Below are 27,253 nucleotides of genomic sequence, written 5' to 3'. Positions count from 1 at the left end.
CCTGGGGGAACTCCAGGGAAGGGGGTCCTGGAGGATCCTGGGGCAGCTCCAGGGTGATCTGAGGGGGTGATCCTGGGTTAGTGGGGTGAAGTCCCCTGGAGTGGGGTCCAGAGGGGAGTTCCAGAGTGGTCCCTAGAGGATCCTGGGTTGGTCCTCGAGTGGGTTCGGGGAGGGGAGTCCTGGAGGATCCCTGGGCCACCTGGGTTGGTCTTGAAGTGGGCTCGGGGTGAGGGTCCCGGAGCGGGTCCCTGGACGTGCGGGGGCTCACTGTGATTGCGCCCTCCGTGTAAACGCCCGGAGCGCGGCGGCGGTGGCGGTGCGGACAGAGAGAGGGCGGTGCGGACCGGGGCTGGGCGGTGCGGGAAAGGGGCGGGCCGGGGGCGGGCGGTGCAGACCGAAGGAGGGCGGTGCGGTGCGGACCGAGGGCGGTGCGGAGCGGGCAGGGGGCGGGCGGTGCAGACCGAAGGAGGGCGGTGCGGAGCGGGCAGGGGGCGGGCGGTGCGGACCGAAGGAGGGCGGTGCGGTGCGGGCAGGGGGCGGGCGGTGCGGAGCGGGCGGTGCGATGGGGTCCCGCCGCCCGCGGGCCTGACCCGCCGGCCCGGCATGGCGGGCATCATCAAGAAGCAGATCCTGAAGCACCTCTCCCGGTGAGCCCCCCGCTCCTCTTCCTCCTTCTCCTCTCCATCCTGCTCCTCCTCCTCCTCCTCCTCCCGGGGGGCTGCGGGAGACCAGGGCCGGGCCTGGGGCTTTGGGATCTGCCGGGCCCGGGGGCTGAGGGGCCGCTCGGGCTCGTGGAGCTGCCGGGCCGGGGGGCGGCGGTGTCCGAGGGTCGGGGGGTGTCCGAGGGCCGTGGGGACTGTGGTGTCCGGGGACAGCGGGCCCAGCTTGCCCGGGGTGGCCCCTCCGCCCGTCCCTGGGCTCAGAACCTTCCGAGCCCGGTGCCGGTTCCCCGGTGCCGGTGCCGGCCCTGGGCCGCGGCTGTGGAAGTTCGGGCGAGGAGAGGGGAACACGACCCGCCCCGGGGTGACACCGGCTCTAGGGGGGTGTCGGCGTTATATTCCGTCATTCTCAGTGAACTTCAGCCGAGGCTCTGTGAGGGGCGCTGGGGAAGGCGGGGGCTCTGCCGGGGAAAGGCGGCCGCGGCCGCTCGGGGCGGGCCTTGGGCTCATAGCGGTGCCTCAGTTTCCCCTCACGGCGAGAAAAGAGCTGCCTGTGTTTATCTCTGATGGGTGTGGGCACCACCTCGCTCTGCATCGCTGCGGGATCAGAGGAGAGTGAACGGAAAGGTGCCGGGCCTGTGAGGGGGCAGGTGAGGGCACAGCGCAGTCCTCGGTGCTCTCTGAGCAGATCCTCCCCATCCCTGCGGCTGGACACGCTCAGTGCAGAGTCAGGGCCTCAAGTGCCCTGTGTGGGGTCAGTGTTGAATCCCAGAGCTCTGAGGTGGGTCCTGGAGCCCCCAGACCATCCCCACACACCCTGAGTGGGCACTGCAGGGTCTGTCTTGGGGTCACCAATTGCTCCATGCTCTGGTTCTCTCAGCTCTGTCCCGAAGAAGGAGTGATGGAGCTGCTCTGGGGGCTGCTTTAAATGGATTTCTGCCAGGCCTGGCATCCCAAGGCTCCGAGCTTTCTCTCTCACTCAGCTCACACAGGTGTGTTGCCCTCAGTTCAGATTCAGCCTCCTGGTGAGGAGGCACTGAAGGATTTTATTGCATGGAGAGGTGAGAGCTGTTTTTGATAGAGGGTGAAACAGAGCTGGGAGTTATCCTGGGTGCTGCTCCTCTGGGTGTTGTTCTCATGGTCAATTCTCCTTCTTTACATAAATACAATTTTGCTGGTGCTTTCACTTAATTTTGCATTTCGGTCTCTCTTTAGCACTGTTACAGCATATTCTTACCCAAAGTGCCCCCTTTTCCCTCTGATTGGGCCAGTTCTCAGTGTTCACCTGTGTATCCTTTGTGAGGTTCCAAGGAGAACAGGGAGTCCCAAAACATTCAGCCTGTCTGCCTGTTTTCCTACCAGCTGGACTTGGTTGTTTGGGTGATTGATCTGATCTCTCCCCTCACTTGCACAAGGATTGTGGATCTTTGCAGCAATGCAATTTGAACCCGGTTTAATGGTGTATAAAAAAGATTAAGTTTTTTTGTTCCGGTTTTGTTTCCTCCAAATACCTCCTCTTCACCCTCCCTTTGGGTTTTCTTTCAGCCACGCTCCTTTGCCTGGAAGAATTTTGCTACTGAATCATTAATCCGCCTTTATTTTCTGCTCACATTTGCATATGAAATAACTCCCTGTTCTTTTTGTTGTGTCTCCACTCTTGAGTCTTTTCTGCACGGGGAGGGGGGTGTGGTTTTGTCCCTCTTCTGTGTGGAAATTTGCAAGAAAAGCGGTCAGGAGAGGCAGCTGGATCAGGGAAATGTGAATGAGGTATTTCACCCGAGTATTCCTGTGATCCCACATCATGAGATGGTCATGGTGGTCACGGCAGGGCTTTGCCCAGTTGTTGAAGGTGTTTGAGAAGGCTCCAGCCTTGTGTTGTGCCTTCAGCAGCTTAAATTCCTAGAGCAGGAGAACCTAAAAAACTTGCGGAGCTTTCGCCATCTGTGCCTTTCACTCCTTTGTCCTATATTTAGCTTGGAAAAGCAAACAGATGAGGTGGTTTCAGTTCTTGCTGCTTAACCAGGCAGGCACAGGGCTGCAGTGCTGGGGAGTGGCTGGAGCCCAACATCAGGGGCTCCCTGAGAGCTGCCTGAGCATCAGCTACTGCTCTGAGCATGGTCGTGTTTCCCAGCCTGTAATTATTCATAGAGACACATCTAATGCTTTAAAATAAAATCAGTGAGCTGCCTTTGCCTCTTCCTGGCCTTATTTGAAAGGAGCTTCTTCTTGTTGTCTCTTTTTTTGTTTTAACCATTGTTGGTGGAGCTGCAGCAGATCCGTGTTCTCAGGGTGTGACAAAGGGCCTGTTTATCCACCAGCTCAACTGCCTCAACTTCATGTGCCACTTTGGGATTTGTGTTCTCAGCACTGCAGTGGAAATCCTTGCCAAAAAGGCTTTTATTTAATTTCGTTGGAGAGGTTTATCCCCTGCTGCCTATAACAGCTGCTTTTGTGACGTTTTTCTTTTGGGACACGTGTTGAAACTTGTGAGCTTGTGGAGTAACAGGCACAACACAGGCCATGGCTTCCAGTGGAAATGCAATGTGCAGTCCTGCTGGGGAGAAATAAAAGCTGGTGTCAGCAGAGGAGCAGCTGGACTGGGGTTTGGGGGCAGGTCTGAACGCAGGGGGAGGAGACCACAAATGTGTCTCACTGTGACAGGGACCCCAGAGAGCTGCAGCTGAGGAGTAACTTTGGGAACCTCTGAAAGCAGAGGAGAAATGAGAGAGAGAGTTAACAACAGCAGAGATGTTGCCAGAGAGGAAAAGCTGTGTGGAAAACGAGACCTGTTTGCAGAGGAGAGTGCAGAGCTTGTGTTCATCGGTGCAGGCAGATGTGTAACAGATGTGCAGCACAGAAATGAGTGGATAGCAGATTGTGGATTTGGCAAACTGTCCTCAGCACAGGATGGAGCCACCTTTTCAGGTAAGTGAGGTAGGATTTAGAAACAAAATTGAAAGTACTGTTGGAGAGCAGAGCACTGGAGCAGGGTGTAACACTGAGGTGCTTATCAGGGCAGGTCAGGTACCCAGCCAGGAGAAACAGCATCGTGTAGCTCCTCATAAATGGTGGAGGAGGAATGGAGCAGAGCCTCTCCATCCCACAGGTTAGGCCTTGCATCCCTTTTTCCAGACGAGGTTGCCTTGACCCCTGCTCTCTCTCACTTGCAGCTGAAGGGTGAGTGAGGAGAGCAGGCAGCTCTGGTGTAGCTTTAGCTTGTTCTAGACCCCTTTGGCAGTGGGGACACGTGGGTGTGGCAGCGTGTGCTGAGCTGGGAGTTCCTGGGCTCCTGGGGGCTGTTGTTTCCTAACTTGGCCGTGAGCATCTCGGAATCCCTTCCTGGCCCTGGAGATGCCTTTGGCATTACCCTTTCCATGCAGTTGTGCTGCTTCTGTGCCAACACAGAGAGCTGGGAGCTGGCTCCCAGACCCAGCACTGTGCTGTGTGTGAGTCCTGCCTGTTCTGCAGTCAGCTTTGGGGCTGTCTGGGGCTCCTTGTTTAGGGCTGGGACTCCTCCCTGTCCATCCCCACCATCAGAGAGCTGCACTCAGGCTGAGGCAGGGCAGAGAAAGGCCTTTGCAGCTGTGCTCATTCTGCCAAGGGGTGAGAGATTTTCTGGGGTCAGGATGGCAGAAATGAGATGTGCTATCTCAAGGGGACCCATCCCTCTCCTCAGAAAAGGTGGACAGATGAGACAGAGCAGTTCTTCCACCATAAAGATGGGATTTGTTCTGTGCCATTCAGGAATCATTGGAATGGGCTCTGTGGCTTGCACCAGGCAAGTCAGGCCATGTCACCAGCTCTGCCTTTGCCCAGCACAGCAGTGTGGGGAATTCCCTGAGTCTAAAGAATGCCTTCCCACCCTCAGCTTAGATTTCTTGCCCAAACACTGCAGTCTGGGCACTGCTGTAAGAGAACAAACCCTGAATTCCTGCTCTGTTTGCTTCTCCCTTGCCCTGAAGTGTTTTGCAGCATCGCTGCGTGCTCGAGCACTGCGCTGCAGCTGTGCCCTTGCTGCAGTCACAGGGTGCCACATGCAGCTCTCGAGGGCTGTGGGACACCCTCACAGTCAGGAAAACCTGTCACCAGTAAGACAGATTTGCTCACTACCAACCCTTCAGGCTTCTCCCAGTTTCCTGACCTTGATTATAAATTACCTGGAAGCAATTTAGCGAGCATGGTGAGCAAGGAGGAAAGCAAAGAAATTGCATTTGGGAATGGTCTGAGTGAGCTACAGAATCTCGAGTGATTTAGGCAGCAAGACCTCTGACTAGCTTTGCAGTTTTGCCCTTAGCTGCTTTAATATCCTCCTTTGGTGATCAGGGAAATTTCTGTGATGATCTCGAAGATGATCATTTGCCTAAAATAGCTGTTGCAGCAATGGGAAGTACATGAAACCACAGAGCTGCCAGCTGTTAAATGCTGATAAAAAAACGTTAAAAAAAACGTTACTTTTCCATCTGCACAGCGTCCTGCTCCCGGGGTTCAAGCACGTGCTGTTTGGCCAGGTAATTGTGCCCAGGGTGGATCCAGAGCGTGAAGCAGTTTGTGGCAGGACTTTATGAGGCAGTTTTATGAGGAAGGAACTTTGTTAGGTCCCAGCAGCTGCTGCTGGTGCAGCACCAAACCCCTGGTGATGAGCTTATCTCTAAGTTCTTACATCCTGTGCCCAGCAACGCACGTAAGGCTGGATGTAAACCCTTTACTCAATGTGTTAGTTTGGAAATATCTTGTTTTCCCAGCAGATTTTTATGGCTACTTTTAAAATTTTTAATATAGAGGAATTATTGATGGCAAGGCAGAACCCCAAGCATTTATGGGTAAAGTAACACACATCTGCCTCTTCTTTGTTCAATACAGGGTGGGAAAAAGGAGTGGGGCAAAGGCAGGACGTGGCATTTTCCCTTCACAGAGACTGAAGTCTTCCCTTGTAAAGTCATGGTTGCTGTGCTGCACTTTGCTGAGAGAACCAAGCAATCAGTTTTATGGAGCTGCTGGGTGCAAAGTGTTTCCAACCAGTTCTCCTTGGCTTCAGACACGTGTGTGCCGTTTCTAGAATGCTAAATAGACTCTTGTTGCAGCAGAGGTAAATTACACTTGAGTAGCTCAGAGGAGGAAAATGTGGCCAGAGCTCCTTCACTGCAGCTCTGGGCTGTGGAGCCTCTCCAGAGCCCTTCAGCCTCACTGGTGGAAAGGTGCTGTTAAAGGGGCTCTTTTTACTCTTCCTGGACTCCCTGAGCCTTTGCCTCCCCTGCAGCTGCTCACCTGAGTCAGAATTGGGTAATAACCTGTTTGTTTCTGCACACTGGAAACAAAAATGATTGGAGGATGAAGAAGTGAAGCTTTGGACTAGCGCTTTTGTTTATTAGGTTTCTTTCTAGTTTTCTTTCATCTGTTATTTGTTTGAGGATTAGATTTGGGAAATTCCCTGGCACGTACCGAGGGTTTGTGTTCTGGATTTGTTGAGAGCATGGGGCTGCTGGCATTTAAACTTCACTGAGTGTCCAGTGCTGACACTGAGGAGCTGGAAATAGCAAAGAAGGTGGAGTTCAGCCCCTGGCAGAGACCTGGGCCTCTTCTCCTCTCAGTTGAGTTCCTGGTTTGTTTTCCAGGGCTCCCAGTACCCAGGGAGGTGCTGGTGGATGTGAAGCAAGGAGCCTGTCAGCATTCAGAATGCTCTAGAGAAATATTTGTTGGGACAAGAAAGTATCCTTGGTGCCCAGGGAGGCTGCAGTTCTCAGGGAGGAGTGAGCAAGAATTCTGCTCTGTGTAATGGTTTGGTCTCGTGCCTTGTTATAAATGTATATTATAAAATTGGATTATTGCAAAATGTGTGCTATATGATTAATAACGTTGTGGTAAGGATATAGGATATAAGTTTTCTATTTCTGCTGTTAGTAAAGAAAATTAAGCATAGTGGTAGTAGTTGATATAAGTGTGCTTAAACTGTCTGTTTGGTCAAAATAACATCCATTGAACATATAAAAAAGACTTTGCTACTGAAATACCAACTATCAGCATCTCCTATCCAAAGAAAATATAGACCAAGGCCCAAGCTGGAGGTGATAATGAAGACACAGACACGAAACACACATACTCTAAAAAGGCAACCCCAAAAAAGAACCATACAAAACAATTCCTAAAGTATAGAAACTAGTTTATAGAAGAATATGAATATTCATCAAACTAATGCAATAGAAAGGGTATTTAACAAATGTCTCTGATATAGCAAGTGTGGACTTAGCTGAATGCCAGGTCACCCAACCAACCATACTTTACTTTTTTATCTCCTAATTGTCTTAATTTTTTTATTAAACCTATTTCTTAAAATTTGTTGAAAAAGTGAACCTTGTTTTTCACATGCCTGATCTGCTTGGAAATGCTGATTTTTTCTCCCTGCGAGTTTAACTCTGAATTGAATTTTCCTAAGCCTTCCCTTAGCCTGGTTGTGCTGCAGGAGGTAACACAGAGCCAAGACAACTGATTACTTACCAGGATGTTTTGTGTTTGGCTTAGGGTGGCTGAGCGTGGCCCAGCCTTTTCATTCAGTGCAGTTGAAGCCTGGAAAAACAGAAAGCTGATAATGGAAAAGCCACCAGCAGTGGAGTGTGTGTACAGGGACACCAGATGTGCCTAAATCCACCCTGATAAGGAGCGTGGGACAGGCTGGTACCTCGTTCAGTGGAAACTGTTTGCCCTGTAACCCAAGCAGGGTGAATTTCTCAGGCTGATTGTTCACTTGGGGAGATGTTACTGCCTTCCCAGGATATCTGGGGTACACAGAGCTGTGCACAGGTGATGAGATGATTATAAATGTGATGTTTTCTGTCTCCTTAACAATTGGACAGTTTGGTGTTGATCAAATTCCCTTAAACTCTAAATGGCTTTGTGCTCAGAGGGTGTGACACCAACTCCATCTCACACTGTGCAATGATTAGTCCCATCCTCTGCTAATTCAGCAAGTTTCTCTTCCTCCTGGGCAGCTCTGCAGAGCAGCTCTGTGCCCACTCTCAGACAGAGTGGTCACTGCTAACGCTGAAAGTTCAAGGAGGTAAAATGGCTTTTCTTCCTGAAAAAAGCTTTTAGTTCTTCCTGTGCATCTTCGAGGCAGCTTTTTTTCCCCTTTTTACAGAAGTTTTGATCACTTGTCCAGTTTTATTTCCTCCAAAATTATTTTTAAGTTCATCCTCAGTCATGTGTACTGCACTTAAGGTTTCTGCTGCTGCCTTCCTTGAGAGCAGCTCTGATTTGGAAAGTCACTGACCTTTCCTTTTAACAGTCATGAACCTTTTGTTCTAGTAAACATGCTATTTGGCTTCTGAGGTAAGAGGTTTTATTTTGAGGTGAAATGCCACATCACAGAGATTTTTGGATTTTCCCAAGGAAGATGGAAATCCCACTAAATGCGCTGTCCAAAACCAGACCAGGCAAGACTTGAAAAGCTTTTTGGGCAAGAGCAAATCTGCCTTGGTCAGAATACAGTTGTTGGAGTTTTTCCCCCCATGTCCAATTCCTGTCATAGTTGCTTAAATTACATATTTGCATTCCAAATCAAAGCAGAAAATCCTCATCTCTTCCCTTGCTGTGACCCTTGTGGAGGCAAAAAACCCCCCAGTGGCTCCAGGGCTGGTTTCTCACTGAGCTGATCAGTTCCTCCTTTCTGCCTTACCTATGTCTGGAGGGAATTTCCAGCTGCTCCCTGCAGCTGTGGCTGGTGTCACAAGCCATGTCACTCCCTTCTGCCAAGAGATTTTACTTGTCATTAGGCAAAATCAAAGTCACTGGTGTACAGCTAATTAGCTCTCCCATATAATAGCCATAGTGACAAAGGTATTAATAGAAATGCTGGTTGTGAAGCTGGGGGTGGTGGCTGTGTACAACAGGACTGCAGGGAGGAGGCTGAGGCAGAAATTGAGTATTTGAGAAGAAGGTTCCTGATCCATGTGGCAGCAGGGTAATGAGACAGGGATCTGAGGAGAAGTTTTATGATTTCAGATGTCTTCTGACATTATCTGTCCATGCATTTGCTCAGTTGGAGACAGTGTGGCGAGACAGCTACAAATGTGAACATAAATTTATTTATGATTCTAAGCCTGGCTTTGGGCCAGCAGTCAGATTTACCCAAATTCCTTTTGCAATCAGTGAGTTTGTGGCCTCTGGATATGCAGGCTGAGGAGCTGGGCAGTTGTTTTCTGTAGTGACATCATGTTTTGATATATATTCAAGCTGATGATTGAGCAAATAGATTCTCAGGGTTGACTTTTGTCAGAGTAATCCCAGCAGGCTCAAAAGGAGTGCTGCCCTGTGAGTTTACTGGCTCAGCTCTGCTTGACTTCTGATGGAGCTGAAAAAAAAAAAAAAAAAAAAAAAAGTGCAAATATCAGTTTTCCCAATAGCCACCATTTTCATTCAGTTTTCCCTAAGCCAGCAGCCTGTGCTGCCAAGGACGTTGCTGTGGGTGAGTGTGAATGGAGAGAGGTTGCCAACAAACATCTGACCCATCCTGCTCTTGCTGCTTTTCCTCCCCTGGCATTGACCAAAGCAGTTCAGGCAACAGCAGAGACCTGGCACCTGTGAACTCTCACCTGAGGCCTCCTGTAAACCCTCTGTGACATGTGGGTGGTGAAGTGGCTCAAGTGTGGAGTTTATTCCAGTGGAAGGTCTGGGATTCCTGTACAGGGCACCAGCTGAAAGCAGGGTTTGAAAAATGGGCAACACACCCTGAGAAATTTGGACTGTGGTTTAAAAGAAAGAATCTGTTTCCATTTGAGGTTTATTTTTTTCCAAAATTGTTGGGGAAGATGAATTAGGGAAACCTTATAAATGGGATTGCTTAGCAAAAGATTCTGAAAATATGAAACCTGTAATCGAAATAAAAATGGAAGTTTACTTTGAGTTGTAAGATACTGAGTCTTAGTTACTGTATAACCTGAAGACAACAGCCTGGGCAGCTGAAGGAGAATCCCTTTTGATTGAACAAGACCTTTCTGCTGCCTAAGGAATCCAAAGGTCAATGTAGCAAAAGAGAAAAGTCTGAGGAGCAGTTTTTAGAGTTTAAAATATAACACAGTGTGGTAATGCACTAGTTCTTATAGGCTGTATGAAGATTCTATAGGATTTTGTGTCTTGTATTGGTTGGTGACTATAAATTAGAATATTCATCACAAAAAGAGATATAATGTATTGTAACAAAGACCTTGCTCTCTTTCCCCCCTACTCTCTTAGCTCTCTAGCTCTCTTATCCCTGCTCTCTTACCTCTGCTCTCTTCCCCCTGCACTCTGACCCTGCCCCTTGCTCTCTCTCTCCCCTCTTTTTAGCTCTTACCCTCTTGTTCTTTCTCCCTCTCTCTTTGGGGCTTCCCTCCAGCCAAGGCTGGTGGCTGAAGGCAAAGCCCTTTTTACCCACAACCCTTGCAATAAACCCACATATTCTAGAATATCTCAGGTCAGCAGAGTTCCTTGTCCCTGCTGTCCATGGATGCTCCCACACAAAGCCTCCAGCCTCTGTTGTCCCATCATGGGTGGGGTCTGTGAGCTCTGCTTTGGGGGTGGAATGGCACATTTTGGTGCATCTGGAATTCCTCATGAAAGGATTCTTAAATGGAGTCTGGCAGCACCAGAGGTGGGTTTGGTACCTGCTCAGCAGGATCTCTGCAGCCTTTCCCTGGAGATGCTGATAAAGAGTTGCTTGGTTTGGCTGGATCAAGTTTCATACCTCACTCTGCACTGTGTCCTGTTTCACAGCTTTGGTTCTTCCATGGTGTGCTGGTATTTCTGATACACCTACACGCTAAAGGAAAGTCATGCCCTGGTTCAGACATGGGCTTGTGTTGCCTGTAATCAAAAGAAAAAAAAATCTGCTTGTGTTAGAATAATAAAGTAAAAAGCAGATTTTTATTTGGAAGCTTCCAGGTGTCCCAGTGGTGATGGGATTGAATTTCTAGAATTTTATAATGTTAATTAATTAGTATATCTAACAGGTACATCCAACAGGAGATTCAATTGCTCCAGTAACCCACCCCTGGGTCAGCCCCTTGGAGTTGGTTCAAGGGGTTCTCTGCCACACTTCTTATTATGCCTTATTGCAGGTCCTCTCCTTGGAATAAGACTAAACAATATTTCAGGAATGTGTTTAGAAGGTCAGCTTATGGTTCTGAAATCTAGGGGAAAAGGATAGGAAAACTACTGGAGCTACAGCCATGCATTAGCAATCTACAAAGCTGCAAATATATGAAAAATATATAAAAAGCTTAAGCATCATTTTCCCCCTTTAGAGACTTGGCAATATAGAATTACAGGCAACACTTGTACTTTTCCTCTGCATTACCAGCTGAAAGCAGCTTCCCCTCTGAGCACTCTTATCCTGGGATGAGGCTCCTAGCCCAGGGATGATCCTTCAGTGCAGGTGTGAGAAAGCTCAGCCAGTGGGAGCTGATCACTGCCCATGCCAGCTTTTGAGCTTAACTGCTGGGTGTTACCTACCTGTCCATGTTGTGTTTGGGTTTATTCTTAGCATCTAATCCCAAGTGGACACGGTGACATCAGCTTTCAGCAGAGCTGGTTCTCTGACACACCACAAGGGTGCTCCTGGATTCCCTCTGGAGGTGTTTGCTCTAATTTCCAGCCATATCTGGGTTTGTGGGTGCTCACAACAAGACTCCAGGCCCAAATCATATGGATTTTCAGTGCTCCCTGCCTTTGGAGCAGCTGTTGGAACGCACTCTGCAATTTTCAGTTTCCTGGTGTGGATGCTGAGAAGTCAGGTTAACCTCAGCCACCTCCCTGGGCGTGTTCAAACAAGAAGCCTTTTAAAAAGGGAGTGAGTGACGAGTTTGAAGGGAATGTGCAGCCTGGCAGGTGTTGTAAACTTGGTGTGAGCTGTCAGCGTGTCCCTTCAGCTCAGCAGGGCACAGGAGCTGCCTGCAGGGGAAGAGCAGCTCTGGGCAAACTCACAGCTGTGCTGCCCTCCTCTTCCAGCAGTGCTGCATCAATAGCACAGGCTTGACATCTCAACACATCTGTCAGACTTTCTCTTCCAACAAAATGTTTGCTTTGGAAGGGCCCTTTTGCTCCTGCAAGCCCTGGGTTGATGCCTCAGCCAGGTTTGTGCTACACATCGAGCTCCTGCAGCAGCTGCATCCTGGCAGTGTGGCTCTGGTTCCTCCTCTCCTCCTTGAGCTGTGGCTGCTCCAGAAGCCCCTCATGCCTCTCCCAGAGCAGCCCCCACTCTGTGGGTGCAGGGGCAGAGCAGGCAGGGCACCGTGTGACTAGTGGGAGTCCTGCTTACTCTGACAATAGGGGCTTTCTTTCCATCCTGCTTTCTGGACCCCTCTACAGAATGAGAATTAGCATTGGCATGGAGGAATGTGTGAAATAAGCCCTGGATTCAGTGGTGGGAAAGTTGTCTGGCAGGAACTCTTCAACTTTGAATCCAGTGACATCAGAGTGCAGCCCCCTGTTCCCGTGGTGGCAGCTCCTGCACAGGAGTGAGGTGTGATGGAGACAGGAGAGGTTCTGCTGCCACAGAGGGGTTCTCTGACATGGAGAGGTGTTGCTAACACTTTTAGAGCCTCTGTGAATCTGCTGCCCTCTGAACTGGCTCCTCTGGTTCCTCAGGGGCCACTGTGGCTTTCACACCAGGATCCTCTGCTCTTGAGCAGTCCTGCTGCAAGTGTTTCATCCGTGACACTGAAATCTCAGGCACATGAGGGATGTGAAGGGCTGCAGGGGAGGAGAAACACTGGCAGCCCTGGGGAGGAGGAATTTCAAGCAGAGAAAACAGAGGAGAGAGCTGGGGCAGTCACTGGGAGGGGAGTTGCTGTTTGGCCCTGCTGACCAGAGAGCAGGCTGGGCTGCAGTGGTGGTGGTGTTAAAAAGAGACAGCCACAAAAGTCATTCATTAATGATCTTTTGCTTTCCTGGGTGAAAACAATCTAGAGAATTAAACTTTCCCCTGCTGACACGGCAGTTCTGGGGGGAGTAAAACTGCTGAGCTGTTGGAGTTTGGCTTTGGTTTTCTTTGGTTTTGTCCTAGGGCAGTTTTGCTGGTTTCCAGGATCCAGAGCTCTATAAGGAAATTTAAAGTTTCTCAAACCTGAATTTAGTTTAAAAAAAAAAAATCCTCCAAATGTCAAAGTGTAGAGATGTGGGTTTTTTTTCTGAAGCGACCAACTTGCCTTGGGTTTAAAAATGTCAGAAAGGGTTTAACAAAACAACAAACACACTCTGGTATTAAAATAGCTCTGAAATGCTCCTGCAGTCTCAGCAGCTTTGCTGGGAGCTGTTTTTGAGTTTCCTCTTTTTTCCCCATGTAGGTTTACCAAGAATCTCTCTCCAGACAAAATCAACCTGAGCACTCTAAAAGGTCAGGGGCAGCTGACCAACCTGGAGCTGGATGAGGAGGTGCTGCAGAATGTGCTGGAGCTGCCCACCTGGCTGGCCATCACCCGGGTCTACTGCAACAAGGCCTCCATCAGGGTGAGCAGAGGCAGCTTCAAATGGATGAAGTTATCCATTTACAGGCAGAATTGCTGAGGTTCTGCACAGACTTGCACTTTACACACTGAACTCTTACAAATTCTTCCTCCTTGTGCTTTTTAGAGCCAAAAAAATTGTGGTTTTTTTAGTTGTTATAAGCTGCCAGAGCGTTCAATTGCACATGGTACTAACCACTGTTGGATTGCATGAACTCGAAAGTTTTAAGGACATCAAAGAGACTTTCTATAAAAGAAATATGATTCTACTCTGCCAAGTGACAGTAAAAATGAGCTCGTCTTACTCATCTGATGTGCTCTGTTTTTAGAGTCAGATCTGCTCAGTTTAGTAACAAACATTTGTTCTCCCTCCTACAAGAACTGCAGAGTGAACGTTGCTGTATGAAAATAAAATGGAGCTTTTTGGTTTGTGCACAGTCTTCAAAAGAGTCGTGTGACTTCCAGTAACAGCAGCAGTTAGTTGTAAACTCTTAAAGGCCAGGAATGTTCCCCATAGCAGAATTTGACCTGCAGAATATCTGTTACTCCTGATGATATGTGAGATCCAAAAGCTCAGCTGGGTTTGTAGATCTGGTGTCTGGAATGTCTTATCCCTTGTCTGTGTCTCTGTTTGACCTGGATACAGTGAGACAGTGCAGACATTTCTCAGAGAAATGGGGCTCAGAGTTTGGGCTGAGAAGGTTTCCTGCAATTTCTGAAACTTTCCAATGCCAAGATCACTCTGATAACCTCAACTTTATCGTTTCAGATCCAGTGGACAAAGCTGAAAACACACCCAATCTGCCTGGTAATGTCGCCTCTCTTGTCTTCTTTCCTTCCTTTCTCCCTTTTTCCTTCCTTCTTCTTTTCTTCCTTTTCTTCCTCACTCTTTTTACTCTCTTCTACTTGAGAAAAATTCTGGAGAGGGAAACCATCAAGTGCTCAAATTTTCTTTGGAGCTGAATCCTCCAGACCTTTAGCACATGGGGCCATGAGTGCCCTCCCATGAGTCCTTCATTCCACTGCTGGATGGAGCCAGATGAGCTCTCAGGGAAGTCCAGGGCAGCCCTGTGCCTGTTTTTTGTTGTTTGTTTTCCCCCCTCCCGGGGTTTCAGGTTCCCCACTGGCACTGATGGTGTGAGAGCTTTAATACATGAGACTCTTGGAGCATTGATACTCCAGAGTTGGTTGTCCCTGCCCTGGAATCTCACTCCAGGGCTGGTGGGCTGAGCTTGAGGCTTGGTGTGGTGCTGATGGCTCCCATGTTGTGTCTCTGCAGTACCTGGACAAGGTGGAGGTGGAGATGAGGACGTGTGAGGAGCCTCGGCCGCCCAATGGACAGTCCCCCATCGCTCTTGCTGCTGGACAGAGGTGAGACCCCGAGCCCTGCAGCTTCTCCCTGCCATCTTGCTGGGGTGTGGGGGCTGCTGTTCTCCTTGATTCACTACTGGCCTCCCTGCTCTCGGGTTTAAGTGCCTTTGGTGTTGCTCCTAAACCTCTCTCTGTGTGAGCCTTACCTCTGCCAGGCCTCTCGTTGTGACATGCATGGATCTTCTCTTTGCAGTGAATATGGCTTTGCTGAGAAGGTTGTGGAGGGGATGTTTATTGTTGTCAATTCCATCACCATCAAGATTCACTCCAAGGCCTTTCATGCTTCTTTTGAGCTGTGGCAGCTCCAGGGCTACAGTGTCAACCCCAACTGGCAGCAGAGTGACCTGCGCCTCACCCGGATCACGGACCCGCAGAGGGGAGAGGTGAGGCCTTGGTTTTGTACTGGGATCACAGAAGAAAAATATTTCATTCCATGTTTCATGTCATGTGTTTTGGGGTTTTCTTTTTAATCCTTGAAGTTGTGAAAATCTCAGCGTTTTCCTGTTTTTCTCCTCCTGGGCAGGTTCTGACGTTCAAGGAGCTCACCTGGCAGACCCTGCGCATAGAGGCAGATGCCACGGACAATGGTGATCAGGATCCTATCACTACCCCTCTGAGACTCATCACCAACCAGGGGAGGATCCAGATCTCTCTCAAGAGAAGGGTGAGAGTTTTCCTCCATGCCTTGCAGGATGTGGTCTCACTGCCTGGTGCAGAGATGATGCATATTTCCTCCCACAGTCCTCAACAGCCCTTCTCTCCCTTCAGAAATGTTGAGCCCAAACTGATGTATCTCTCTATGTTTTCTGTCAGAGAAAGCTGTGTTCTTACCAAATGTCAAAGCAGTTTCTTTCCCAGGGGAGGATCTTATGGATGGAGTGAGTTTTTCAATCCATTTGAACATCCCAAGGAGAGCTGTCATCTCCTTACAGGGAGCTGAAAGCCTGGCAGCCTGATTTTTAGCTGTCAGTGGAAATGTGATGATTTAAAAAAAAAGAATTAAGCAGTGAGCAATTTGAGCAATTTGTCTCCTAAAGAGGAGGTGGCTTTGACTACTTTCCATCTGAGAGGAGGTGCTGTGGACACGCACCAGATAACATCTCTCAGAGGAGTTTCTCAGCAGCCTCCCTTCTTTCTGCTTCTGTGTTTTATGAAGTCTATATGTCTGTGGAAGCAATTTTTGAACTCCCTAACTCCTCCCTTGCTGTTTCAGACCAAAGATTGCAACGTGGTGGCCTCCAAGCTGATGTTCCTGCTGGATGACCTGCTCTGGGTGCTGACAGACTCTCAGCTGAAAGCAATGATGAAATATGCTGAGTCTCTGAGCGAAGCCATGGAGAAATCTGCTCAGCAGAGGAAAAGCCTGGCACCAGAGTCTGTACAGGTGAGTGAGCTTGGGTGTTGGTCTGCCAGTGAAAAGGACAGTTTCTGTTTGTGTGGCATTTGGCCCATGTTGGCCCACAGCATTTTCCTTGATGGGAACTCATGTCAGGTCACTGTCATGTGGACTGTGGGCTGCTGTGGAGTAGTGAGGTGACCAAAGGAGTGGGATTCATTGCCAATAAAATACGTTTTCCAAGTCAAGGATGAGGGAGGAGGAGTATTTCTGCTGGAGTTGGAAGCTCCAGAGAAGCACACATAGTGCAGTGAGATTGCACGGATGGGATGGAGAATACTTGGCCTGTTTTGCCCAGAAATCTTAAAACATCTTCCAAGAGAAGTGCATGCAGCTGGCAGAGCCACAGACCAAGGATTTTGCTCATGAGAGCACAGGAAGGGATCCAGATCCTGGGAATCCCAATTCAATCCTTTAAACCAACACCTTACAGGCTGGAAGATTTACATGTGTTCATTAATTGCATTATAACCTCTGTGTTTTCCCTCTCTCTGAGTTCTCACTGAGCTTATCCCTCTCCCACAGATCACTCCCCCTGCTCCCAGTGCCCAGCAGTCCTGGGCTCAGCCCTTTGGGGCCAGCCCCAACGCCACCAGCATCGGGCAGTACTTTGACAAGCACGACATGAAGGAATCCTCCTACCACCTGCTCATCTCTCGCCTGGACCTGCACATCTGTGATGACAGCCACGCCCGGGAGTCAGGTCAGGAAAGAGGGAAAGAGCAGCAGAGGGAAAAAACAGCAGCTGAGGCAGTGATTTTCTCTCCAGAAGAGGGTTGGGAAGCACTAGGGATTTGCAGTTTGGGGTTTGTTTCCAGGCCTGGTTTTTACCGTATAAAACGTTGACCAGTTGATTCAGGTGTCCTTCTCCTTGCCTAGCACAAGATTTTGGTCCATATTCCTAAAGATGGTACCTTAATCCTGGCTGTGGTGTCAGATAATCAGTGGTGGCAATCAGAGCAATGTGGTTCTGGATTCTCCTGGGTCAGGGCTGGGATTGCAGAGCTGACCAGGTTTTCTCTGCTCTGTTCCTCACAGGTGCTCTGAAGCACGGGATGCTGGGCGGTGCCATCCAGCTCACCTTCAGGAGGATGGCTTTTGATTATTATCCTTTCCACAGGGCAGGTAGGGAGCCTGTGGCCTCACAACCTTTGGAGGGGGATAAAAAAGGAGTTTAAAGAAGTGTTCTATGGTTGCAGGCTGGACTGCAAGAAAGGAACTGCATTTTTAAAGCAAGGGTGTTTGCTTCTCTGCAGGAGATGCCTGCAAGCATTGGGTGAGGTACAGTGAAGCAATGGAGACTCGGGGGCAATGGGCAAAGAAGTTGGTCAGTGAATTTCAAAGCAAGATGGAGAAGTTTTATGAAGAAACAGACCCGGTGTTTGCCAGGACTCCACTTTCCCCTTTCAAAAGGAAACCAGGTAATGGTGTTTGATAAAACCAGTGAAGCAGAAGGGTAGTACCAATTTTGCTCCATCCAGAAAAATCTTTAGTTGCCTGTCCCCAGCCAAGCAGACTGATTTGCTGGTGCAGGAATGCACAGCACTCTAAAAATCATAGATATAAGGGCAAAAGAAAGTGGTTGGGAGAGCACTGCAGCAAGGGTGGACAGGCTGCAGTGGATTATTGTTGAGTTTCTCCATAAGATACAAGGATGAAATTACATACTTAAGACCTGGCTTAGGAGTGTGTTCTCTTGCCACAGAACAGACTCACCTTTCACAGTGCTCTCCCTTCAAAAGTCCTGAGTGTTTCTCCTGTCCAGCCGTGTTCACTCATTTCTAATTTTGGTGCTGTCAGTTCTGCTCAGTAAGCACAGAGGTGTTGATACTGCTGGTGCAAAGAAGGTGACTAAAACCCTGCTGGTTCTGCCTGTGTGTCCCCACAGACCCTCCCCAGAGTCCCCAGAGGAGCCCCCCGGAGAAGGGCCGGGCTCCCCCCACGAGCCTCCCGCGGCTCCGGCACCCGCCGTGGCACCGGCTGCGCTCCAGCTGCGTGGTGGTCAGGGTGGATGACCTGGATGTGCACCAGGTAGGCCCCTCAGCACTGTCTGCAGATGGTAATGGCACTGCTAAAAAGGAAATTACGTGATTCAATATGTGATTCAAAGAATCATGCAAATCCTCCATCCAGAACGCTGCCTGGAGAGCTTAAATGCTGTTACAATGTTGCCTGTAAAACTTTTAACCCAAGAGTGAACTGCTGATGGTTTTCATGTTCAGAGGCAACTGGATAACCACAGGTTTCTGCCCTCTGTTCCTATCTAAGCTTACAGCAGGCATTAGGCAGGCCCAGTGTAAAACATTCCGTGCCTTTGAGAAGTCAGTGAGGATGTGGATTTTGGACAGAGGAGGCATAAATCTCACCTCAAGCTTTCTGCCCTGGATCAGGTCCTGCATCCATGTGCCCTGTATCCATCCAAGAGCTGGTTTTGCTCTTTGCAGCACCAGATACTATGATGGGCTTGCCAATGTGCTGCTGATCTTGCAGGCAGCTGTAACAGATTTCTGTTCTGTTTGCTCATGTCACCTAATTCTGCTTGTCACAGCTCTTACTAGCAGTGACAGCAGACACAAAGAACTAAATTCCCTCAAAGGAGAGGAGTTGGCAATATCAGCAGGTAGAAGAAAATTATATTTTTCCTGAAAGCAGTGTGTGTTTGATGTGTAAATGAGGCAGATTGAATACAGGCAACTGTGGGGTCACTGGGACACTTGGGTTTGCCAAGTCTGAGTTCTGCTCAGCTGCATTTCATTCTCTTTTCAGGTCTCTACAGCTGGGCAGCAAAGTAAGAAGCCCTCCACCCTGGTTTCCTGTAGTAGAAAAATCTTCAAACTCCCTGACCAGGTCTCTGCAATCCATATTGAATTCACAGAATATTACTTCCCAGACAATCAGGACTTTCCAGGTAATACATCAAGGTTAGCACCTTCTTTCACAAGCTTCTTAAAGACTCATCAATGGTCTAGATGTGTTAACCCTGTTGGATATTCTCTGTCCATTGTTGTTTCCTGATACCATTAATTTGTTTCCTTCTAGTTCCATGCCCAAACCTGTATGTGCAGCTGAATGGCCTGATGCTCACCCTGGACACACCAAGTGTGCTCTGGATAAACCTCTTCTGCCTGGATCTGTGTCGCAGCCTGGAGCAGTTCAAAGCCATCTACAAGCTGGAGGACTCGGGCAAGCGGGATGAGCACGTGGATGTCCGGCTGGATGGCTTCAGGCTGAAGGTACCATTCTCTTCTTTCCTTTCCCAGTCTTCAGTGTTCTCTCAGTGAAAGGAAAATGAGACCAGGACGTAGCTAGAGTCCATAACTGTAGCCCTGGTTTGTGCCTGAGGTGTTTTGGTTTCCTGAAATTCTTTTCCCAGGGAATTTTCTGTAAACAAGAGAAGAGTTTTTGTCACTGTAGTATGTCTTCATTCCTTTTCCTAGGAGGGACTTCTTATTGATGTCCCTCTGGTCTGACCAATGTGAGTGAAGAGGTTTGTCTTTGTGTCACCAATCAAATTGGTCTGTATAAAATAGTACATAAGGGAGACACATCCCAAAAATAAAGGAGTCATTTTCAGCCTTCTGAAGTCGTTGTGGTGTAAAACAGCATCACATAATGAGGAGACTGTCACTGTTCATGACACACAGAGGACAAAGCAGGCAGCAGCAAGTCAGACAAGGAAAGCTCTGTCTTTATTTTTTGACTCTATTTTTTATACATTTTGGTCAGAGGGCCAGAGATTGGCCATACAGGTTGCTACCCCTCTGACCTCATTGGTGAATATCCCTATCAATCATGTTTCCTCTCTCAGAGAACAACTATGTAAACACAAGTAGATAGATTTTAAAAATATACATCGTTTTTATAAAGCTGCGTGAGAATTTACTGCAAAGACTCAAAAGCAAGAAAATTCAGAGCGACAGGAGACAAACCTGCTGCCTTCCTCTGACTGTGCTCTGTCTGCCACTTGTGTTGGTTTTGTTTGGTCTGTGGACAATAAAGCTGCCAATTCTCATCCAGAATAAACCTCTGCTATTCCTTTCTCACCTCGTGCCGTGTCGTGTCTCTCTCTCCCCTGCAGCTCAGCATCCCTGTGGATAAGAAAGTCATAGACCACCGTGACCGGCCACGGGCCCTGTGTGTTTGCATGTCAGAAGTGACAGCCACCAACACCCGCCACGCTCCCTCCTGCAGCTGCCAGGACCTGCAGAGCCTCTTCCGTAAATTCGCGGGGTCGGAATTTTTCCACTCCAGCTACTCCGAGTTCCCCCGGGCGCGGGACAGATTTGGACTCCTGCACACCCTGTTCCTGCGCCACGCCTACCAGGTGGATGACAGGCCACAGAAACACCCAGGCTTTCCCCAGCTGCCTCACAAAAGCTCTGCCTCTGAGGATCTGTGGTCTGTGAATTTCAGTGAGCTCTCTCTGGGTTTTGAGGGGGCTGAAAGCTCCAAGGGCAGAGCCCTTAGCTTTGTTGACCCTTTTCCCCTTTCTGTATGGGCCTGCCTGCCCAAGAGGTGGGGGCAAGCTCAGATATCTAAACGACAGGAACTGGCCACCTCTGAGGTGAAAATGAAACCTTCTGCCAGCTTTAGCAACCACTCCAAGAACTTGAACTTCTCCAGAGAACTCAGTGTTTGTCAAAGATCAAAGACTGACCAGGATCTGAAGAATATCTATAAGGCTCCAGACACAATGGATGTCTTGGGAGAATCTGATTATGAAGTTGATGAAGGAGTAGACAGTAAAGAGCTGGAAGCCTCTGCTGATATCCACGTGCTCATGTCGTCCTCTGTCCATGTCAAAGTTCGTCTCAACCACTACCAGTACTTGGTGCTGCTCAGGATGAAGGAAGTCCTCCAAACACTACAGGAGCAGCTGGCCCAAGATACCCAGGAGATGACTGGGTCTCCTTTAGATCCCATGTCTGCTTGTGTGGGAGTTATGTTCCACAGTGCTGAGGTGGCCCTGCTCATGACCCCTGCTCCAGCCTCTGTCGTGGAACCCAGGTCCCTGGATTCTGACACGACCAGCCTGATCGAGTCCGAGCTCTTCCCCTCAGACAGCAAGGAGGGGCTGGCAGCTGAAGAGAAGGAGCTGAAATCAGAGAGCAGTTCGGAGAAGGGCTTAGGCAGCACCTCAGAGCTCCCAGAGGACAGTGGGATCCAGGACACTGGAACCAGTGTCCCACTGGAGGGGTTCCCGAGGTCCGCGAGCGACGGAGCCCTGAGCGCAGCTCCCCGCGGTAAGGGCACAGAGGAGAAAGCCTTGGTGGAGGAAGCACACGAAGCTGTGGAAGCCCTGGTTGCAGAAAGACCAGCAGAGACCAGCAGCCACCCTCAGAGCCCCCCTGCTCTCCCTTCCAGCCCAGCCTCGGACACGCAGCCCTCGGGCAGAGGAGGTGTCGCCCTCAATGGGCAGGCAGAGCTCATCCCGCTGCGGAACATCGAGGTGGAGCTCTCCAGTGCCCTGCACATCACCAAGGACGCCACAAAGGAAGCTCTGCACGCCACCATGGACCTCACTAAGGAGGCCATGTCCTTCACCAAGGATGCCCTGAGCCTGAGCAGGGACAAGATGACCTCCACCATGCAGAGGATGCTGTCCCTGCCCCCGGCCAGGTGAGCAGGCCAGGGCTGCAGGAGGGGGAGAGAGGCCAGCTACTCCCTTTCTTTCCGTTGTATTTGGGTTGGAGATGGGTTATTTGTTCATCTCTGTTGTCAGAGACCAACCCAACATTCAGAAAATCTGCAGGCTCAGCTGCCTGCCTTCATCACTGGTTTTTGTTGGGTTTTTCCATAGGGATCCTGTGCCCAAAGCAGAGGAGGGAGCAGTGACCCCGGGCGGGCCGGGCAGTGGCCGGATGCGTTTCTTCTCCATGAAGAGGACCTCATCCCAGCATTCCTTTGACACCACATCTGTGGATGGAAGTGGCCCTGAGGATGGGCTGTCTGTGGACAGTGATGGCAGTGATGGCTTTGTAATGCTCACAGACTCTGGTAAAGCCCTTGGCTTTTCCTCTCCCCACCCTCATCTGACAGGGGTGATAGCTTTGTGCCACAGGCAGCACATCCATGCTGTGTTCCTATGGAATCACTTTTGCTGCTCCTTGTTTTTGAACCTCTTAAGGAGTTGCCTCACAGTGGCTCTTTCTGCTTTTGTAGGTGCCTTTTGTTTGAGACAAGGAGGGTAAATCAGTGTGGGGTGACCCAGTGGTGTCCTGAGAGCTGTAGGGGCTGTGATGTGCTGGTGGCAGGTGGTACAGAGCATTTAGGAAGGGCTGGTTGGATATTGGGTACTCTGGACATCTTTCACTTCAAGCCTGTATTGCTTAAACTCATCTGAGGAGCTGGAGAGAGCTCTGCAGAGCATGGTACCTCCAGAGAGGCCAGAGATTCAGGCAGATGCTGATGTCAGGAGTTCCAGAAAAATAAATGGAATTGAGTTGTTGTTACTTTCATTTCAGAACCCAGCCTGGACCCTCTTACTTCAGGGCAGCTTCCCCAGGCCCACAATGACATGGGCAGCAGAAGCAGCCTGGTGGCAGAGGAGGAGGGTGGAGTGTCCCCTGAGGTGAACAGCTCCACGTCCCAGAGTGAGGACCCCAGTCTGCAGCTGGTCAGTGCCTGGCACTGGGATTCTGTCCCTGAGGGGCTCTGGAAATCAGGTGTTTGCTGTAACCAATGAGCTCTTGGTGGCTGTTTCAGGTGTCTGTCCTCGTGCTGAAGATGAATGATGTGAACTGTGCAGTGGAGGTACAAGGAGATGATTTGTCTGTGGCTTTACAAGTGATGAACGTGACCCCAGAGCAGCTGAACAACATTGGCATGTGGCAGTTCCTGCGTGGCTACGTGGGTAAGATGCTGCACTGTTAGAACTGGCTTTTATACCAACCTCCCTCAGGGAATATTCCATTAACTGGGGCCTCAGTGTTTGGGGTGGTTAGGATTGAGCACAATTCATGTGTGAGGGTTCAGATCATAATTTGAAAGATGTTTCCCAAGTGCCTACACAATCAGGCTCTGTGGTGCCTGGTAATCATTGATTTGGATTCTTTAAATTGCTTCTAGGATGTAGGAAATTAATTTAAAGAGTGAATAAAGCTATCTAGGGAAACCACAAAGTTATTCCTGCTCTGAGAAAAGTGCTTTCAATCTACAGTACTTCCCCTAAATTTGAATAAAATTAAAAAAAAAACAAACAAAACAAGCCAAACCTAAAAACAGTCAGCTATCCCCCCAACACCCCAAAAAGTGTAACCCAAACAAAACCAAAAGCAGCTCCAACCCCAACTCCAAACCTGAATTGAAAGTGTGAGCCGCTCCCAGGCTGTTGGTCCTGCCTTTCCCAGTCCTGCCAGTGGCCACGGTGGAGCAAAGGGATGAGAAAAGGCTGGTCAGCTCTGGAGAGTGAACCAGGGCACTGGGTCAGCTGTGGAGGCAGAGTTGGGACACGGCAGGGCAAGTGGGACAGCTCTGGGGGGCAGAGTTGGAAAGCAAGTGGGACACCGGGTCAGCTCTGGAGGGCAGAGTTGGGGTAGCTCTGCAGAGTGAGTGGGGCAGTGGGCCAGGGCCTGGGCATGCAAAACAGAGGCCGGTTTTAAAGTGTGGTGAGAGAGGGATGTGCCTGGGACCTTAAATGGTCCAGCTCCAGTGCCTGTTCAGTGTTGTGGGCTCTTGGTCCACAATTTGGATTTCTCTCATGTGAGGGATGATGTCAGACCGAGGTCACTCGACTGCGTTTGGACTGAAATGGGCTTTCCATGATGCCCTTTCTGAGCTAAAACCTGATCACTGGTGTCCCGTTGTGCAGCGAGATCTCTCTGCCCCAGCTCTAGGAGATCCAGGAGTGGAGAAGCCCGCGAGCCCTGAGCCCAGGCAGCCCCATCCCGAGGTGAGCCTGCGCCTGGAGTCGGGGCCGTGCGCGGCCGCTCACTCGCCGCTGGCCGAGCGCAACGGCTTCCTCCGGCTGCTGCTCCACAGCTGCTGCACAGAGCTCTGCATGTCCTGCCTCACCAGCCTGGGACCCTTCCTCGAGGATGAAATCATCCCAGAGGTGATCCCCATGGAGATAGAGGTGGTGGATGCCAAAATCACGTTGAAGGTGAGAGATTCCCCCCAGGGTGGAGCTTGTTTGCAGGGTTCTGCTTGGGAAGGGATGCTGTGGGATTGCTGTGAGTCTCTGTGGAGCTTCTCTGCTCCTGAGACTGTTTGGTTTTGCTTCTAAAAGCTGCCCTAGGGATGAAGGAGGAACACAAGGGAAGTGTGTACCTGTACAGCCTGTACATAAAGCCAGGCCTTTCCCTGGGGTGGACTCACTCCCGTGAGTCTGGCAGTGCTGCCGGTCAGGAACGCTGCTCCTGAGGAGGCTGCAGGCAAGGAAGTCCTTTCAAAAGCTGTCACAGCTGCTCATCCCTTCTCTGCTTCATGTTTCTCCAGGATGACAGCCCTCCATTGTACCCCACCTCCCCTGGCCCTGTCCCCATCACCTTGGCAATGGATCATGTCATGGTGAGGCGCAGGGATGACGGCCTCTTCTATCTCACAGGTCAGTAACACCCTGGTTTCATTGTCCCTCTGCACCCCCAGGCTGTGCTGGAGGAGACTGGGACACGATGGTTGCTGCTGGGAAGGATGGGCTCTGAGGTGGGAGCAGTCCCTGTGTTGTTTCCTGTTGTGGGAGCAGTCCCTGCCTCTGTTCCCTGGTGTGAGAATTCATGTCTGGTGTTTCCTTAAGCACACACAGACAGGATCCATTATTACCTTCTAGTTTCTCCATTTTAAAAGGGGAAAGAGACATTTATTTCCCTGTGTAAAAAAGTGTGGGGGGAGTAAAGTTATTATTTTTTTCTGAGAGCCCTGTTGTGTGAATGTCCACACCTGAGTGGGTCCTGTTGCTTTCCAGCTTCCCAGGAGAAGGACTCAGTGAAACAGGAAAAACCTGTGTCAGTCGCTGAGGAGCAGAAGGCCCCATCAGAGTCTGTCTCACCACCCCCAGCAGCAGGAGCACGTGGGCTGCAGGTGAGTCACTGGACAACAGAGAGCTGGAAATTCTCTTTTGCTTCTGTGTGTTTGCAGTCCTGGGCAGGCGTGGTGAGCTGCAGGAAGGGAGTGCCCCAAGGAGCAGCCTTGCCTCCTCCTATGAGTGTTTTGAGGAGTGACAGCACCTTGCCCAGCATGAACTCACTTGTTCCCTTTCAGAATCTGGTTGGGGATTGTTTCCTGATTGGCTCCATCTTCCCCACTCTGTCCAGTTCCTTGTTAGAAAAGCACAAATTGAGAGGTTCCCAAGAAGAGAAGTTCTGTCAGTGTGGTTGTGTCTCACTGTGTAATTCATCCCAAAAGCTCCTGCTTTGGTTTTCCTTGGAGCAGCTCACTGTGGACCTTGAACACTCCTGCCTTGTTCTCTGCTTGTCTCTTGCAGCTCAAGCAAGTGCCAGAGTTGCAAAGGGAGCTGCAGACCATGAAACTGGCCCTGGCAGAAGCCAACATGGACAAGGCTCGCCTTCTGCAGGAGATCAGGAAATACAACCCCCTGTTCCAGCTCTGAGGGCACTGCCAGGGACAGGGGACCAGCACCAGCAGGGCAGGTTTGGTCATTTCGCTGCCAAACGGGTCCAACTCCAGGACTGAAACCAGCTGTGACTGCAGAGGACTGGGGAGAGGGAGGGAGAGAGGGCCTGGCTGAGAGAAATGGGAGGAATGAGGAGGAGTTTGCTCTGTTCTGGCCTGGGAGTGCTGCACTGAGCCAGGGCATGGTCAGCCCACCCACACCAGGTCAGATGCAGGGGGACACCCCATGTCTCCTCATCTGTGGGTGGCTTTTGGCCACCAGCTTTTGTGGTGACATCTGGAAATGGTTCATGTTGGGGTTTCTGCTTCTTTCACTCTTCCTTGTTGTGTTCTTGCCCAGCTGTGCTTGCCAGGGGTCACGGCAGGAACAAGGTGGTCACTTCAGCACCTGGGCAGGGACAGGACAGGGGTGGCAGAAGGGTCAGGGCTCTGCTGGGAGAGCAGGGCTGCCATCACCTGGAAACAGAGATGGGATTTCCCACTGTGGAGTGAGGGCACACAGCTCACTATTCCCACAAGAACAGGGCCAAGATAATACAGAAATTCCTTCAGAGTCCCTTTTCCACCAGTAATTCCTTGTGTTGAGATGGATGCAGTGTGTGCAACTTAATCCAGTTCATTGCCACTTAATCCCACAATTGTTGGCTTTATTGATGCAGGAATTAATTCCTCACAAGGCACTGTTTAAGTTCACTATCAAAGAACGGGGTGAGGGAGGTTGGTTCAGTCTCAGAAGGAGATGACCTGGGTGGTTTTTGGGATGCACCTCATCCTCAGAGCTTTGTGTGCCCGAGTTCCCCAGTGGGGAGGGGCAGCAGCCGTGGCTGCTGAGGAAGGAGCTGTGGGGTTTTCAGCACTGGGAGGAATCTTTCAGCAGGGCTGAGGGGCTGCCTGGGGTGGGACACCAGAACCACCTGCCAGCCCTGATCCCAAAAGGAAAACACTGGAACACACCCCTGTGGAGCAGCTCCCTGGGAACTGCCCAGAGCCCACAAGCAGAAGTTTGATTTTGTTTCACCAAACCTTTGTGCTGCTTCCTCTCCCTGTGGGGGGAGCAAGAGCTCCAAGAACTGCTTGCCTGAGGTGGAGTACTATGGTATTCCTGCTTTTTCTTCATTAATTGCTTGAAAATGTGAGGTTTCTCTCTTCTGCTTTTTCAAATTTTCATGACATTTTGTGTGAAGTATAGGAAGGGTATGCCAAGGGTTTGCCCAGCCCTGGTGCCCACCTGCAGGGTCCCACAGCTCCTCTCACTTGTGCAGGCTGAGCACAGCTGGGGCCAGGTTGTTTACAGCAAATTCCTTGCTCCAGCAACTTCAGTCAATGGGTTTTGTTGAAGAATTCAATAATTTCCTTTGTTTTGAAGACCCAGTAAAAAGGACTGTAACCCAAAACCCACACACGTGGGAGGACAAAACCTCCTGGATCCCCAGATTGTAAATATCAAAGTTTACTTTGTGAAGCCTCTTATTTAAGGATTCTTCCTCAGTTCCAGTGAGAGCCCAGGGAGTCCTGCCCAGCACAGGTGCCAGGGGAGAGCACGTGGCCTCAGCACCTCTCACAGGGTCAGGAGCAGCTCCCAGGGCCCCTGGAAGAGGACAAGGGGAATGTGCAAGTCTGAACTTGAATTTGAATTTTAGGCAGTATTGCAACTTTGCTGCAGGTTGTTTCCACTGATGCATTTATTGGTTCTATGAACCACGAGCAGAATTAAACTTATTAACCTCCTTCCAGGCTCGGGCCTCTTCCTGCTTTTCCCTCCCTCTCCCTTCCCAATGCTGCTG

At 50.1% G+C, this 27,253-nt stretch overlaps 1 protein-coding gene across 2 annotated transcripts; it reads left to right on the top strand.

The window, feature by feature from the left end:
• The first annotated feature begins 549 nt into the window (after positions 1–549).
• BLTP3A (bridge-like lipid transfer protein family member 3A) lies at positions 550–27,253 on the top strand. 2 transcript variants are annotated; one of them, XM_083878437.1, is made up of 21 exons: positions 550–647; positions 12,974–13,136; positions 13,902–13,940; positions 14,412–14,503; positions 14,697–14,886; positions 15,027–15,167; positions 15,717–15,887; positions 16,425–16,602; positions 16,938–17,024; positions 17,156–17,320; positions 17,788–17,930; positions 18,666–18,807; positions 18,939–19,132; positions 19,978–21,518; positions 21,700–21,896; positions 22,364–22,515; positions 22,605–22,752; positions 23,729–24,000; positions 24,336–24,444; positions 24,802–24,917; positions 25,321–27,253. In XM_083878437.1, the coding sequence occupies exons 1-21, from the start codon at positions 604–606 to the stop codon at positions 25,444–25,446; spliced, it is 4,410 nt and encodes a 1,469-aa protein (XP_083734563.1). In that variant the 5' UTR covers positions 550–603; the 3' UTR covers positions 25,447–27,253. The 2 variants fall into 2 exon arrangements, 1 of the variants encoding a protein (XP_083734563.1); XR_014591799.1 differs by lacking the exons at positions 24,802–24,917; positions 25,321–27,253 and having other exon boundaries at positions 23,729–23,790; positions 23,880–24,000.

Source organism: Zosterops lateralis (genome assembly GCF_965231275.1).
Source record: "Zosterops lateralis genome assembly, chromosome: 26".
Taxonomy (NCBI): domain Eukaryota; kingdom Metazoa; phylum Chordata; class Aves; order Passeriformes; family Zosteropidae; genus Zosterops; species Zosterops lateralis.
The sequence above is the reverse complement of the archived record's forward strand: the minus strand, read 5'-3'. Positions and strand labels throughout refer to the sequence as shown.

Bases quoted from the DNA above. Each gene is read 5' to 3' on its own strand.
- BLTP3A (XM_083878437.1), top strand. From the start codon at position 604: ATGGCGGGCATCATCAAGAAGCAGATCCTGAAGCACCTCTCCCG. The intron at 15,168-15,716 runs GTGAGAGTTTTC...TTGCTGTTTCAG, and splicing joins AGATCTCTCTCAAGAGAAGG to ACCAAAGATTGCAACGTGGT. The intron at 17,931-18,665 runs GTAGGCCCCTCA...TTCTCTTTTCAG, and splicing joins ATGACCTGGATGTGCACCAG to GTCTCTACAGCTGGGCAGCA.